The 16,142-nt window shown below is 43.2% G+C and overlaps 1 protein-coding gene across 2 annotated transcripts in view; it reads right to left on the bottom strand.

Annotated features, from left to right (window-relative positions):
- Positions 1–13,861, bottom strand: part of lsp1a (lymphocyte specific protein 1 a) — an 88,875-nt gene extending 75,014 nt beyond the window's left edge. The window contains exon 1 of one of the 2 annotated variants that reach the window (XM_055649527.1): positions 13,458–13,861. In XM_055649527.1, the coding sequence (XP_055505502.1) occupies positions 13,458–13,516 (59 nt within the window). In that variant the 5' untranslated portion in view covers positions 13,517–13,861. The remainder of the gene's footprint in view (positions 1–13,457) is intronic. The other variant, XM_055649526.1, reaches the window with a different exon arrangement.
- Between the last annotated feature and the right edge of the window lie 2,281 nt (positions 13,862–16,142).

Below are 16,142 nucleotides of genomic sequence, written 5' to 3'. Positions count from 1 at the left end.
CAATTATCCTACAAGCCTGTACAGTACGTCTTTGAAGTGTGGGAGAAGACCGAGGCGAAATCGACTTGGTCACTGGGAGAACGTGCAAACTCCGTGCAGACAGCACTCGTAGTCAGGATCGAAACCTTGTCCCTGGTGCTGTCAGGCAGCAACTCCACCGCTGTGCCACCATGCCGCCCTATCTATTCCTTCAGTTTATTGTGTCAAAGACCTCAACATTTTGGTGCCTACAGCCAAAGGAATGCAAGCCAAGGCTACACAGGCTGCTTCGCTAAGCTTCAGGGTATCTTTCTTCAGATTTATGTTTCAGCTTCCTGAGATAAGGATCAATTGTTTATTTTTCCTTAAGTTAAATACGGCCCCGTGCAATAAATGTTAATGATCTGTGTGCAACAATTCCCCATTGCTCTTCTGCATTAAAGAAAATAGAGAGATGCACAGTCACAGATGTAAAAACCTTTAATGACACTCTCCATTGAAGATTAAAGGAGTCCTTCCTGGCGACCTGACTAAAGTTTATACCTCAAATGACAAATCTAAAACAGATTGCGGTAATTATCACACTGTTGTTTAGGGGATTCACTTGTACACAAATAGAAAGGCCTTCTACACTAAAATAGTGGCTGGACTTAAAAAGGCAGTAAAATCCTTTGAAAGGTTTAGGACACAGCGGTATAGTTGTTGCCTGACAGTGCCAGAGAGCTGGGTTCAAATCTGTCTATGGGTACTGTCTGTATGGAGTTTGTACATTCTCCCCATGACCTGTGTGGGTTTTCTCCACGATCTCTGGTTTCCTCTCACACTCCAAAGACATACAGGTTTATAGTTTTATTGTGTTCAAGAAGGAACTGCAGATGCTGGAAAAATCGAAGGTACACAAAAATGTTGGAGAAACTCAGCGGGTGCAGCAGCATCTATGGAGCGAAGGAAATAGGTAACGTTTCGGGCCGAAACCTGCCTGAAGTCTGAAGAAAGTCTGAAGAAGGGTTTCGGCCCGAAACGTTGCCTATTTTCTTCGCTCCATAGATGCTGCTGAACCCGCTGAGCTTCTCCAGCATTTTTGTGTACCTTGTAGTTTTATTGGTTTGGTACAATTGTAAATTGTCCCTAGATCTTTCTTCCCTCCACTTGCAATCAGTCTGAAGAATTTCAGTCAATTAGACCTGAAACGCCACCCATTCATGTTCTCCAGAGATACTGCCTGGCCCGCTACGTTTATTGAAAGACTTTTAGAGATACAGTGTGGAAACAGGCCCCTCGGTCCACTGAGTCCGCATCGACCAGCGATCACCCCATACATGAGCACTACCCTACACACTAGGGACAATTTACAATCTTTATCAAAGCCAATTAACCTACAAACCTGTACGTCTTTGGAATGTGGGAGGAAACGGTCGCACCAGGAGAAATCCCATGTGGTCAAGGGGTGAACATAAAACTCCATACAGACAGCACCCGTAGTCAGGATCAAACCCGGGTCTCTGGCGCTTTAAGGCAGCGCCTCCACCGCTGCGCCACCGTGCCCACCTTACTCCTGCACTTTGTGACACACAAAAACGTGAGGTACAAACGAGAGTTGGTGTCTGCAACTTAACGGTGCGTGATTGCTTTAGTAAGTGTAAACTATCTATCTGATAAAGATAGAAAGTACGCTGCTTATTTTCTGTGCAACAGTAACTGATCATGCGTTCTGTCTTTTTAACAACATTACCATTTGTTGACACACGAGTTAGCAGGTCAGTCTGATTCAGCGAATCTTCACCATGGAACAGACTTGGCTTTCAAAGTAGCCAAGGGGCCAGTGGAAACTGTCACTGTTCCTCTGCAGAAGTTACAGTAACTTTGGGTGTGGAACACGAGTGCAGTGAAATGTTACTGCCACAACGTTACCGTCTTTTTTTGGCACCTTTGTGATTATCACTATTCCAATATCAGCCTGTGGTCTAACTTGCCATCTGAAATTCACCAGAAAGGATGCAATTGTTTTTTTAATACGTTGTATACGTGATCTAAACATGTTGCAAAGGAAGTTATATCATTGTTGGAAGTTCCAAGAATTGAGAAGTGCTAATTACAGCTAATAAAGTGAAAATGAACTATAATACATTTGCCCTATTCCTTCAGATATTTAATTTGTTCTTCACAGCCTTAAAAAATGTTTCAAAAATTTGTGCTTGTGTTGGAAGGAACTGCAGATGCTGGTTTATACTGAAGGCAGACACAAAATGCTGGAGTAACTCAGTAAGTAAGTAAGTAAGTAAGTAAGTAAGTAAGTAAGTAAGTAAGTAAGTAAGTAAGTAAGTAAGTAAGTAAGTAAGTAAGTAAGCAAGTAAGTAAGTAAGTAAGTTTTATTTATATAGCACGTTTTAAGTCAACTCACATTGACACCAAAGTGCTTTACATAAAAAAGACAGTGGGATTGGCAGCATCACTGGATAGAAGGAATGGGTGATGATTTGGGTCAAGACCCTTCTTCAGATCCGAAACATCACCCATTCCTTCTTTCCAGAGATGCTGCCTGGCCTGCTGAGTTACTCCAGCATTTTGACTCTATCTTCGGTTTAATTTGTTGACAATTTTAGGGCCATACAGTGGAGCAGTTGTAGAGCCACTGCCTCACGGCGTCATAGTCCTGGCTCAATCCTGACCTCTGGTGCTGTCGGTGTGGAGTTTGCACCTTCTCCCTGTGACTGCGTGGGTGCTCCAGTTTCCTCTTGTATCCCAAAGCCGGGCGTGTTTGTAGGTTAATTGGCCGTCTGTAAATTGTTCTTAGAGTGTAAGGAGTGGAATAGAAGGTGGGATAACATAGAACGAGTGTGAACGGATGATCGATGGTCAGAGTGGGCTCACTATTCTAAAGGGCCTATTTCCACATTGTGTCTTTCAATCAATTTCAATGAAATGTGAATTTATGTTAAAAAGTCCTTTGAGGTTATTTGTCAATATCATTTATTTTCTTTTGGAATATAAAACCGTACAGTTCAGATACAGGCCCTAAAGCCCACAAAGTCTACGCTGAACATGATGCCAAGATAAACTAATCTCCTCTGCCTGCATATGATCCCCTGCATATCCATGTGCCCACCCAAAAGCCTCTTAATCACCGCAACTTATCTGTCTCCATCACTACCCTAGCAGCACATTCCACGCACCCACCACCCTGTGTAAAAAACTCCTCCACACATATCCTTAAAACCTCTCCAATACTGTAATTTCTTGCAATCGATAGCCACTATCATGACCCCCCCCCCTTCCGATCCCCTTTCACCCATAAACCTCCTTTCAACTTTACTCTATTCTTTTTTTCTCTTCTCTATTCTTCTCTTCCCTATTCTTCTCTTATCTTCTCTTTTCTCCTTACCTGACACCCTTTAGTCTCCTTTTTTACTCCATCCTTATCATCTACTCCACCCATCTGCCAATTGACCACCTCCCTCACCTGTATCCACCTATCACTCACCAGGCTTTGTCCCACTCCCACCTCTCTTCCAGCTTTCTACAATCTACAGGTACCAGCTACAATCAGCCTGAAGAAGGGTCCCGACCTGAAACATCACCTATCCATTCCCTCCACAGATGCTGCCTGACCCGCTGAGTTCTTCCAGCACTTTGCGCTGCACAGTAGATTGCATTTCATTTGCATCTTTGTTTATCATTGTGCTTCGAAAAGCTCTTCTATTGGGCTTTCTGCTCATCCACAGTTTTCCTGGCATTCCATGTGCCTGTCTAATCTTATCATTGTACAGTATAATTGCTGTGCATTTATTGTTCCCGAGCTATTTTTATTATTTGTTTCTCCTATTAATATCATTTTTTTTTTAATTATCTCATTTCCTGACTCATCCTTTGACATAAACTATTCTTCTTTGTTACATTTATATTTATAGTTTTTCCCCTTCCGGACGATGTATTCCACAATTATTAATTAATGGCTCTGTTTTCCTTTTGACACGGGCTACGTTGCTTTCTCTCTTGCTGTTTTCGCTCTTTAGACTTTAAACATTAGAAATACAGCACAGGAAGTGTCCACGGCGACCAGCAATCATCCCATACTAACACGATCCTACAAAATTAACCTATACAAACTTGTATTTCTTTGGAGTGTGGGAAGAAACCGGAGCACCTGGAGAAAACCCACGCAGTCACAGGGAGAACGTACAAATTCTGTACAGACAGCACATAGTTAGGATTGAACCCGGGTCTCTGCCGCTGTAAGGCAGCAACTCTACCGCTGTGCCACCATGCCACCCTCATTCAACTATACTACGTTAGGAAGGATGCCTTAAGCTGGAAAAATGTTGGAGAGGTTGAGCAGGTAAAGGCTTTATTCCTCGGAGTGCGAAAGGCTCAGGGGTGATCTTATAGAGGTATATAAGATGCAGAAGATCATGAAGGGAATAGATAGGATTAATGCACAGAGACTACTGTATTTACAAAAGGCACAGAAACATTTAACAGGAGCGTGAGGGGCAACGTTTATTTAATACACGGGGTGCTAGGTGTATGGAACGAGCTGCTGGTGGAGGTAGTTGAGACAGGTACTATCATAACATGTAAGAAAAATTTGGACTGGTACACAGATAGGATAGGTTGAGAAAGATATGGGCCAAACGCAGGTAAGTGGACTGGTGTTGATGGGGCATGATGGTCTGCATGGGCAAGTTGGGACAAAGGACCAGTTTTACGGCTCTATGAGTCTACAACTCAAAGTGTTGAGCAAAGTGATCGTTGAGTCTACACTTGGTACATATGCTTGGTATGACTTCATTTCTAGTTTCTTAATGCTGTTGTTTATTTCAATTACAACTACGACATTTTCCCATTATTCTTAACATTATATTCCTGGTATATTTAATTACCAGCCTCACAGCTATTGGAACTATATTCTTTTTTTAAGATGACTCTTCTCAAATTTTCAGCGATCAACCCCAGTTCCTTCCCACGGTTAGAATATTTTGCTAATTCTAGATGATAGCAAGTTCAGAAAAGCTCCAAATCTCTTTGGATGCGGACTTCAATGCTGGTATATAACTGCTTGGTACATGTAAAATTATCCAAATGATTCCAGGGATGACATTGTTGTATTTGCATTATTGTATCATCCTTAAAATGATTTCTGTAACAGTCATGGAAAAAGATAACAACATAGTTCAGCATGAAAACTGATTGCAGAAAATAACCTCTCCCTTCACCCATTTCCATTTCCATTTCCCCATTCCCCCCCTCGCTTTTCTGTGCCCTGGACTTGCACCTATTTTCCCCCTCCCCTTCCACCTATATTCCTTCATAATGCTCACCGTTGTGGTTGTATGCACTTGTAACTTCCATTAGTCTGAAGAAATGGCCCGATCAGAAACCAAAGTCGTCTGTCCGTTGCCTCCACAGATGCTGTCTGACCAGCCAAGTTCCTCCAGCACTTTGTATTTTGCTCAAGGTTTCAGCATCTGCAGTTCCCTGTGTAACCATTAGAGGGTAGAACAGTGCAGCACAGGAACAGGCCCTTCGGCCCACAATATCTGTGCTGAACATGATGCCGAGACATCTGCCTGCACTTAATCCATATCTATCAATTCCTTGCTAATCCATGTGCCTATCCAAAGGTTTCTTAAATGCTACACTCCAGAAGAAGGTCCCAACCCAAAAAGTCACATATCTCCAGACTATCTCCAGAGATGCTGCCTGACCTGCTGAGTTACTCCAGCATTTTGTGTCCCTTTTGTGCAAACCAACATCTGCAGTTCCTTGTTTCCAGACAAATGCCAATATGTTTATATTGCTGTGAAGATCTGCTATACAAGTACATTTGAGGGTATGTGTGTACGTGCGGTGAAAGGGAGGAGAGACATATTTAAGTGTGAACATTCATGACTCAATGTGTACTAACAAAGAGCTAGAGACAAAATGTGTAGGAAGGAACTGCATGTGCTGGTTTATAACGAAGATAGACACAAAGTGCTGGAGTAACTCGGCAGGTCAAGCAGTATCTCTGGAGAGAAGGAATAGGTGATGTTTTGGTTCAGGACCCTTCTTCAGACTCAATTGCATGAACTGCTGATACTGGTTTTCACCAACAATTGAGATATACAAAAAGACACAAGCCCACTCGGTCACTCCATACAGACAGCACCCGTGGCCAGGATCGAACCCAGGGCTCAGGCGCTGCGCCACTGTGCAGACCTACAGCGGCTATTCTAGACAATCTCTGCCACAGTCCAGATTAAACCAGTGGCTGTAAACCTCAGCTTTTGCGTCAGCGCCATGTGAAACATCGCAACAAAAAAATCAACTTTGCCCAACTTGTCAGTGGGTTGTGGAAATGTTGAACCTTTTATTTTGATGCTATATGCTTGCGTCACACTGTGTCAGAGTTTCAGTGACCCTGCAATTGTATGGCAAGTTTTGCAACAATGAACCTGGCATGAAAACTTTAAAATCCAAACATGCTATTTCCCTAGTGAAAGAAAGTCAACCTGTATCATTTGGGATTGAGACATGTACAGCGTGCCTCTGCATTTTCAAACCTGCCGAGTTAGATATTTTTGACTCTTTGAATATTTTATTTGTTTCCAGATTCAGGGACAGTTTCTTAAGGGCCTGTCCCACTTGCCGATTTTTTCGGCAACTGCCGGCGTCATTGACGAAAGATTTTGAACATTTCAAAATCCAGCGGCGACAAAAAATTGTTGCGACACTTGAGGAAACACCACGCGTAAATACGTCATCGTCGCCGTGTCACGCCGCATCACGCCACGACTATTTCGGTGACCTGATACATCAATCTATAATACCGACAGTCGCCAAAAAAATTGCCAAGTGGGACAGGCCCTTTACTAGCTGTTATCAGGCAACTGAACTGTCCTCTTACAATTAGAGAACTGTCCTGATCTCTCATCTATCTACCTAATTGGCAACCCTCAGACAATCTTTAATCGGACTTTACTGGGCTTTATTTTGCACTAAACGTTATTCCCTTCATTCCATATCTGTACACTGCGGATGGCACGATTGTAATCATGACTAGTCTTTGCACTTACTGGATGCGCAGGCTGAATATCGTACTGGATAGAGACTACATCAAATATTCCTTCTTCTTCAATCCTCCTCACTACATTTCTACAAGGCAATTTAATTGAGTTTAGAGATACAGCGTGGAAACTGAGCCTGTGCTGACCATCGATCGCCCGTTCACACACGTTCTGTTATCCCACTTTCTCATCAAGTCCCTGCACACCAGGGGCAATTGACCGACATATGCATATGTTATTGGAATGGTGGAATAGAAAACCGGAGCACCCGGTGAAAACCCACACAGTCACGGGGAGAACATTCAAACTCCATACAGACAGCACCCATATTCAGGATCAAACTCGGGTCTCCAGCGCTGTAAGGCAGCAACTTCACCGCTGCACCCCTGTGCCACTTAAACCAACCCCCAGAATTTTCACCAAATGTTCCTGCTGTTAATAGTCTATATTTTTTTGCTCAATCACGTTTCCTTATTTGTAAAAAGCAACACCATGTTGATAAACTTGTACCTCGGCACTGAGATAGTTATCTGACGATAGGAAAAAAATGATCAGAGACTGTTATTTCCTCCCTGCACAGCCGAGAACACAATTTATTCCAACACAGTAATTTATCTATTAGTAAAGAACTCCAAGTTCCTTAATATTTCCTCTTTATTTGAGGCAAGGAGAATTTATTTTAGATATTTTAATATTTGTAATTCTCCACCTCAGAAGGCAGATGTTGTTCTGATTGAGTTCAAGACAGATACAAAGAACGACAGATGCTGGTTTACAAAAACAAGACACAAACTGCTGGAGTATTGCAGCGCGGCAGGCAGCATCTCTGGAGAACATGGATAGGTTGCGTTTCAGGTCGAGACCCTTCTTCAGATTCAAGCAGAGTTCAGTGATTCTCAAAAGGTCAGGAGTGTACTCGCAGTCACGGGGAGAACATGCAGACTCCACACACAGACAGCACCCAAGGTCACGATTGAACCCGGGTCTCTGGCGCTGCGAGGCAGCAGCTCTACCAGCTGCGCCACTGTGCCACTCTTGTGTTGACGATTCTAGCATATCATCTTTCCTCACTACAGCATGTGCTTCCTCACACAACATTGCCTCTTCTCCTTTTATTTTCCCTCTCTACGTCATCTGAAAACTAGTTAACTTGGAATGTTGAGTTACCCGCATGTATCAGTAATGCATGCCTTATTTCAAGTGTGTAGGAAAGATACTGAAGATGGACACACAAAGCTGGAGTAACTCAGCGGGACAGGCAGCATATCTAGAATAGGTGACGTTTCGGGTCGAGACATCTGAAGAAGGTTCTAGACCCGAAACGTCACCCATTCCTTCTCTCCAGAGGTGCTGCCTGTCCTGCTGAGTTACTCCACCTTTTTGTGTCCTATCTTTGCCTTATTTCATGGACCACCCTCACCCTGGTCACTCCCTCTTCCATAGAATAGAATAGAATAGAATAGTTTCTTTTTTGTCATTGTAACATGAACCATGTACAACAAAATTTTAAAATGTCAGCCAGTCAGTGCACCATTCAAACATTTCTAAAAGCTAACGATACATACAAGGTAAAATATTAAAAAAAGATAAAACAACTAAAATAAATATCACGAAAATAGCATGCATAAACACCCAACCCTCCATCCTTCTGTCGATTTCACAGTGTACCACAGTCCCTTAGTATGTATCGCCCCTGCGTTCCTTGGCGGCTACATTTAGTGCCTTTATAGCAGTGGGGTAAAAACAGTTTTTAAGTCTGTTTGTCCTTGTCCTTGTAGATCTGTACCGTCTGCCTGACGGCAACAGTTCAAACAGGGAGTGTCCGGGGTGGGAAATGTCCTTTATAGTACTCTGGGATTTTTTGATGCAGCGGGAACTGTGTTAAGTCCTCCAAGGTAAGGAGAGGTGTAGAAATGTGAAAACACGCACTTCCAGATTCAGTGACTGTTTCTTCCCAGCTTTCTTATCAGGCAACTGAACGTTCCTCTCACAAACTATGGAGCGGTCCTGAGCTACTATCTACCTCATTGATGCTGGGAGTGACCGGGGTGAGACTGGTCCTTGACATAAGGCAGACGATTAGAATCGTTCACAGGAAACTGGTGTTCACAGGAAAGTATGACATGGTACAACTATTACTGTTTTGAAGAGAGAGTTAGATTTAGCTCTGAGGGTTAAAGCACAAGGGATATGGGGAGAAAGCAGGAACATGGTACTGATTTTGGATGATCAGCCATGATCATATTGAATGGCAGTGTTGGCTCGAAGGGCCGAGTGGCCTACTCCTGCACCTATTTTCTATGTTACTATGTTTCTATTGAAGACCCTTGGACAATCTTTAATCAGACCTTATAAGACTTTATCTTATACTAATCATTATTCCCTTTATCTTCTATCTGTACACTGTGATAGTAATCATGTATAGTCTTTCCGCTGACTGGTTAGCACGCAACAAAAAGCGTTTCACTGTACCCCAGTACACGTGACAATAATAAACTAAACTAAAATTATTTCCTAGACTCATTGCATTAAAAAAATATACCATTAAGCATTGATTTGTTGACTTTATTTCCCTTTTGTTTCCTCGATATTCATATGTTAGAGCAGCTTACAACCGAGTGATATGAATATTGATTTCTCTAACTTCAAGCAACCCCTGCATTCCCTTTCTCCACCCCCCCCCCCCCCCCCCCCCCCCCCCCCCCCCCCCCCCCCCACCCAAGTCATACCAGCTTCAAAGTTATCTTGTTGAGTCTCATTGTCTGTATTCATTCTCACCTAACAAACAGCTAACAATGGTCTGTTTCCTTAATCATCATTACTTTTCTACAGATCTTTCCTTCATTTGTTTTATATCCCTCTAAATCAATGTCCATATCTCTCGTTTCCCTTTTCCCTGACTCGCAGTCTGAAGAAGGGTCTCGTCCGGAAATGTCACCTATACCTTTTCTCCAGAGAGCGCGGACACGGTGGGCCGAAGGGCTTGTTTCCACGCTGTATCGCTAAACTAAACTTTACTATAGTCCCCCCCCCCCCCCCCCCCCCCCGTTTTCCTAGCACAGCATTTAACATTTTCAGCTTCTCAAACTAATGCGATTAGCAATTTGATGCTGTGAAATACCATTTTAAAGCCAACAAACCAAACAAAGCAAACACTCACTTGGCTCTTCCATGAGACCACGCTTCCCTCTCCGTAATGGTGCTACATAGACGCAAGTTGTTGCCGATCACTAAACATTTTATTGTTCAAGAAGGAACTGCAGATGCTGGAAAATCGAAGGTACACAAAAATGCTGGAGAAACTCAGCGGGTACAGCAGCATCTATGGAGCGAAGGAAATAGGCAACGTTTCGGGCCGAAACCCAAGGGTTTCGGCCCGAAACGTTGCCTATTTCCTTCGCTCCATAGATGCTGCTGCACCCGCTGAGTTTCTCCAGCATTTTTGTGTACCACTAAACATTTTAACTCCTCTTCCCATTTCCATACTGACCATTCTGTCCTGGCCTCCTCCACTGTCGAGAGTGTGGCCACACAGAAACTGGAGGAACAGCACCTCATATTTCGCTTGGGCAACTTACAACCCAGCGGTATGAACGTTGATTTCACAAAAAGCTGGAGTAACTCAGCGGGACAGACAGCATCTCTGGAGAGAAGGGATGGGTGACGTTTCGGGTTGAGACCTTTCTCTAACTTCAAGTAGCTTCTGCTTTACTTTCCCTCTCCTCTCTCCCCCACCCTAGTTGCTCTACTAGTTCCACTGTTCGCATCCTTGTATACGTGTTGTTAACACACCTTCCCCAGCCATCCATGGACCATTATGGACTCCACCCTTCCTGAGGTCATCTGTTCCCAGCCCTGTTTATAGCTCTGGTCGTTTCTATCTTTCAGTCCGAAGAAGGGTTTTGACCTGAAACATCACCTATTCCTTTTCTCTAGAGAAGCTGCCTGGCCCGCTGTTACTCCAGCACCTTATATCTATTGTTGAAGTCTTATTGGTTCGCTGTTAAACAATGCTAAATATATCAGTGTTCACAAAGGCTTAACACTGACTCAGCAATAGCTTAGAGTCCTGGTGCTAACTCCCCTTCCCATTCTCATACTGACCTTCTGGTCCTGGGCCTCCTCCATTAGCAGAGGCCACAAGTAAACTGGAGGAACAGCACCTCGTATTCTGCTTGGATAGATTTTAGGCTTTAGAGACACAGCGCGGAAACAGGTCCTTAGAGTCCACACTGTGCAATGATTACCCCATAGACTAGCACTATCCTACACACTGGGGACAATTTACAATTTACAATTTATATTACAATAATAAATTAACCTGCAAACATACACGTCCTTGGAGTGTGGGTGGAAACCGGAGCGCCCGGGGGAAGCCCGCACGGTCACAAGGAGAACGTACAAACTCTGTAAGGACAGCACCCGTAATCATGATCAAATCCAGGTCTCTAGCAGTGTAAGGCTGTGCAACTGTGCCACTGTGCTGCCCCTTACATCACAATGGTAAGAACATTGAATTCTCCAATTTTAGTTAACACCGCACCCACTTTTCTAACCCCCTCTCCTCCCTGAGTGTTGCATCCTCCATTCGGATGCAACACTCATTTCTCTTCCCTTTCCCTTTCCACCTGTAACCGTTACCCTGGCTTTACATTTCACTCCTCCCCTTACCTGTTCCAACACCCTTTTGTCTCCTTTTCACCTTTACCCTTTGTCACTTGCTCCATCTATCTGCAAATCTCCCCCCCCCCCCCCCCCCCCCCCCCCCCCCTCCCCTCCCCATCCCATCAAAAGTGACACAAGGAACTGCAGATCTTGGTGTACAAAAAAAAATACATAAAGTGCTGGTGTAACTCAGCGGCTCTGGCAGTATCTCTGAGAACATGGATAGGTGACGATTCAGGATGGGGCTTCTTCAGACTAATTTCGCAGTAGAGCAGTAAACAGGGACAGAGCTGCAGATGCTGGAATCTCCAGGAAAATACAAAGTGCTGAAGTAACTGAGTGGGTCAGGCAGCAGGGTGCTGAGTAAAACCTAGTCTGGGCAGGTAAACTGGTATAGTCTGAGTCATACAATGAGCATAACCACCAAATTGAAACGACCAGCTTTCCTGTGTGTGACGGATTGGTGAGGATATGTCCTCCTCACGGTCACAACAGTTGCATTGAAGCAACCATCATTTCCTGGAAAGATGTTTTATTCAGTTCGAGGTCATGCATCATTGCTGTAGATGCCAGGCTTAAGCTCCTTCCCTCCAACTTATCTCTGTCTTGCCTATAGAATCATAGAGACATGGAAACAGGCCCTTTGACCCACGCCGACTAACAGGACCCATTTACACCAGTCCCAGGGTGCCTCTTTATGGCGATATCTTCAAATTGAACAGTTAGCCGGTCGGAGTAGCACCTTGTGAAACATCTTGGATTCGTTTATCAACAAGTCTCAATCATTGGCAAGGCAATGGCTATTAACAAAGCAATCAGCGAGAGAAAGCGGGATAGATACAGGGAATCTGAGAAATGGGGCGAGAGAGAGTGTATGAGAGGGGGGAGGAGAGACCCTGAGAAATGGGGAGACAGAGATGGAGAGAGAGATAGAGGTAGAAAGGCAGAGAGGGCAGAAAGGGACACAGAGAGAGACAGAGAGAGACATAGAGAGAGAAAAACAGAGAAAGAAAGAGAGAGACATGGGAGAAAAAAAGAGAAAAAGAGAGAGAAAAGGAGAAAAAGAAACACCGAGAGAGATAAACAGGATTATAGCCAACGTGATCTAAAAATTGGGAAAAGACAAACACTTGAGTATGTGCCTTTTCAGATTTCCTTCTACATCAAGTATTGCCTGCGATTCTTGTTCCGATGGTTCATGCGATATCATCATGTACTTTCATGTAAATGATATCAAGTATCATAAATGAATGTAAAAGCTTCCATTCATAGTGGCCCCTTCAGATCAAACGTTCTGAAAGTGTGTGAAGCAGAGGCGACAGTGATCCAGTCAAATCCCTGTCTATGTTCCACGGTTTAAAAGCAGAACTAAATCTAACTTGGATTCAGGAAAGGAATCCCCCGTTTAGGAAGCAACTTTGACTCAGTGTATTGTTAACCAGTTGGACAACAGGGAAAAGTAAAAACTCTGGCACTTCGAATCAATCCCTTTCAAAAAATATATAATAATTTGAAACGACTTTTAATATCATGGAAGAACATAAGCAATCTGTGTGGACCAGAAGTACTAGCATCCGTTAAAATACTGCGAATCGCTGCAATATAATGTAAGCACATCTACATTAGAAAGTCACAGTAAACTGCAGTATATTGCAAATTACTGAACAGATAAAACACATTTGCTGTATTTAATATCGCTCAAATACTCCATTCACAATCCCAGCGAGGGCAGACTGCTCTAAATCTTTCAGGAATATTTTCACTTACCGTAAGAGGTTTTTCAGACTTTCTTTGCTGGATCCTCGCCTAAAAACTGCGCTGCTCATGTTCGTCAGTGTAATTCATACAAGCACAACACAAAGGAAAAAAGGTCTTCTGCCTGTTCCTTGGCTTGGTATAGATGCGTCTCCTTCTAACCCCAAGCCTTGTGGCTCGAAAGTTCAGTGAATGGCTTCTTTAAAATAAAAACAATTGCAGGTCTACCTCTGGTTGGGTTAGGTTTCTGTTTGGTTTTAATCCCTTCAGCTCTCTCTCTGCGCAGTCCCGCAGTCAGACAGGCTGAGCAACGCCACACTCCGTCCTGCACAATGTGTTTCTCATTCCACACTGTTCACACACATTGCATCGCTTCCCTCCCTCCCGTCAACCAAATCCACACACTCCATAGCCCATGTGACCTTCCTCATGGAAAGGGAGACAGAAAAAAAACTCCCAGCCAATACCACATTCCTCCTAATATTGGAGACAATGAAAAAATGGCTTTAATTTCACACTGTAAGGTCCAGGTTCAGGAACAGCTTCTTCCCTACAACCATCAGGCTACTAAACACTACATGCTGCTGCACCCGCTGAGTTTCTCCAGCTTTTTTGTGTAAACTACAACCTCCAAATTGGATCTGAACTACATCGACTGGGCAGTTTCATTTGCATTACTATTGTTTGTTTATATATATAAGTGTGTGTGTGTGTGTGTGTAGGTGTATATATATGTGTGTGTGTGTATATGTGTAAATAATATATGTGTGTGTATATATATATATATATCCCATATGTGTGTGTGTGTGTGTATATATATGTGTAAATATATATATATATATATATATATATATATACACACACACATATATATATATATATATACACACATACACACACACACACACACACACATATACACACACACACACACACATGCAGTAGACACACACACACACACACACATATGTATATATATATATATATATATATATGTCAAATACAGGCAGGTGGGACGTGTAGATGGGACACGTTGGCCGGTATGGGCCTGTTTTCACACTCTAAGACTCTGACTATGACTATGACTCTAACTGAAAACTCTCTCATTACTAATTTTTTTCCCAGTTCTTATTAAATCCACACAGCAAGGAAACACGCCCTTCGGCTGAACTTGCCCATACTGACCACAATCCCCCATCTACGCTGGTCCTACCTGCCCACATTTGGTCCATATCCCTGTAAATCCTTTCCTATCCATGTACCCATCCAAATGTATTTTAAATGTTGTGATAGAACCTGCCTCAACTACCTCCTCTGGCAGCTCGTTCTGTATTCATACCACCCTCTGAGGGAAAGAGCCACACCTCGGATTCCCATTAAATCTTTTCCCTCTCACCTGAAATCTATGCCCTCTGATTTTTGATTACCCTTCTCTTGGATCGATTTGAGTAATTTACTTGAATGTAGCACGTTGCCCTGAAAATTATTGCAGGATGAATGGCGATGAACGCTGCTTGCGGCAAACAGCCTAATTCAGTGTTTCCAAACCAGAAGAGTAAAAGACTGTGGATTCACCCTATCGATTGGTTTTATGCACCTCTATAAGATCACCCTTCAGCCTCCTGCGCTCCAAGGAATAAAGTCCCATCCTGCCCAACCTTTCTCGACAGCTCAGGTCCTCGAGTCCTGGCAACGTCCTCGTTTTGAATGAGTTAACCTGAAATATTAATTCTGCATTTACTCTGCAAATGCGGCCTAACCTTGGATAGAGTGGATATGGAGAGGATGTTTCCACCAGTGGGAGAGTCTAGGGCCAGATGTCATAGCCTCAGAATTAACAGATATTCCTTTAGGAAGGCGATGAGGAGGAATTTCTTTCGTCAGAGGGTGGGGAATCTGTGGAATTCTTTGCCACAGAAGGCTGTGGAGGCCAAGTCGATCGATATTTTTAAGGCAGAGATTTGACAGATTTTCGATTAGTTCGGGTGTCAGGGGTTATGGGGAGAAGACAGGAGAATGGGTTTAGGAAGGAGAGATAGATCAGCCATGATTGAATGGCAGGGTAGACTTGATGGGCCGAATGGCCTCATTCAGCTCCTATCACTTGTGACCATATGAACCTGTCGAGCATTTCCAGCATTTTGATTGTTTTCATTGCAGCTTTCCTGCATCTGCATCATTAGCTTCTCATCCCCTCTCCAAGTTTGGTTCGTTCCGTTAAGACTTAAGGTGTAATTACCTTACCGACATGCAGCTTTTGTATAAGGAAAATAAGGAAAGACAAGAGGACTGATGTCAATCACTCTTGTTCCTAACTAAAGAAGCACAAAATGCAGGAAATCCTGCCGAGATTAAAGTATTTTAAAAAGCCTTGTGATTTTTGTTGTTTTGTTCAATAATATATTTTTCTTCTCCAGCCCGATGATGTTGGCAGCTCTGATCTCTGGGGAGAGGCCCTTATGATGATTCAGTTCAGCTCAGAAAATTACATCGTTTTTTTTCTTTCTTTGGAAAATAATTCACATATATTTCTCTGCTGAAAATCGTGCGTGTGTCGTAACTTTTTAGAGCAGTCTAATAATTGTAATTGTAATTAATTTATTAGCCAAGTATGTGAACATACAAAGAAATAGCGTTGGATACGTTTGTCAAGGTGCCTGAGGAGAGGGAGACCAAATCCAGGATGGAGGCACCATC

Source organism: Leucoraja erinacea, chromosome 18 (assembly GCF_028641065.1).
Source record: "Leucoraja erinacea ecotype New England chromosome 18, Leri_hhj_1, whole genome shotgun sequence".
In the NCBI taxonomy this organism is placed as follows: domain Eukaryota; kingdom Metazoa; phylum Chordata; class Chondrichthyes; order Rajiformes; family Rajidae; genus Leucoraja; species Leucoraja erinaceus.
This window is presented reverse-complemented; position numbering and strand designations above follow the sequence as displayed.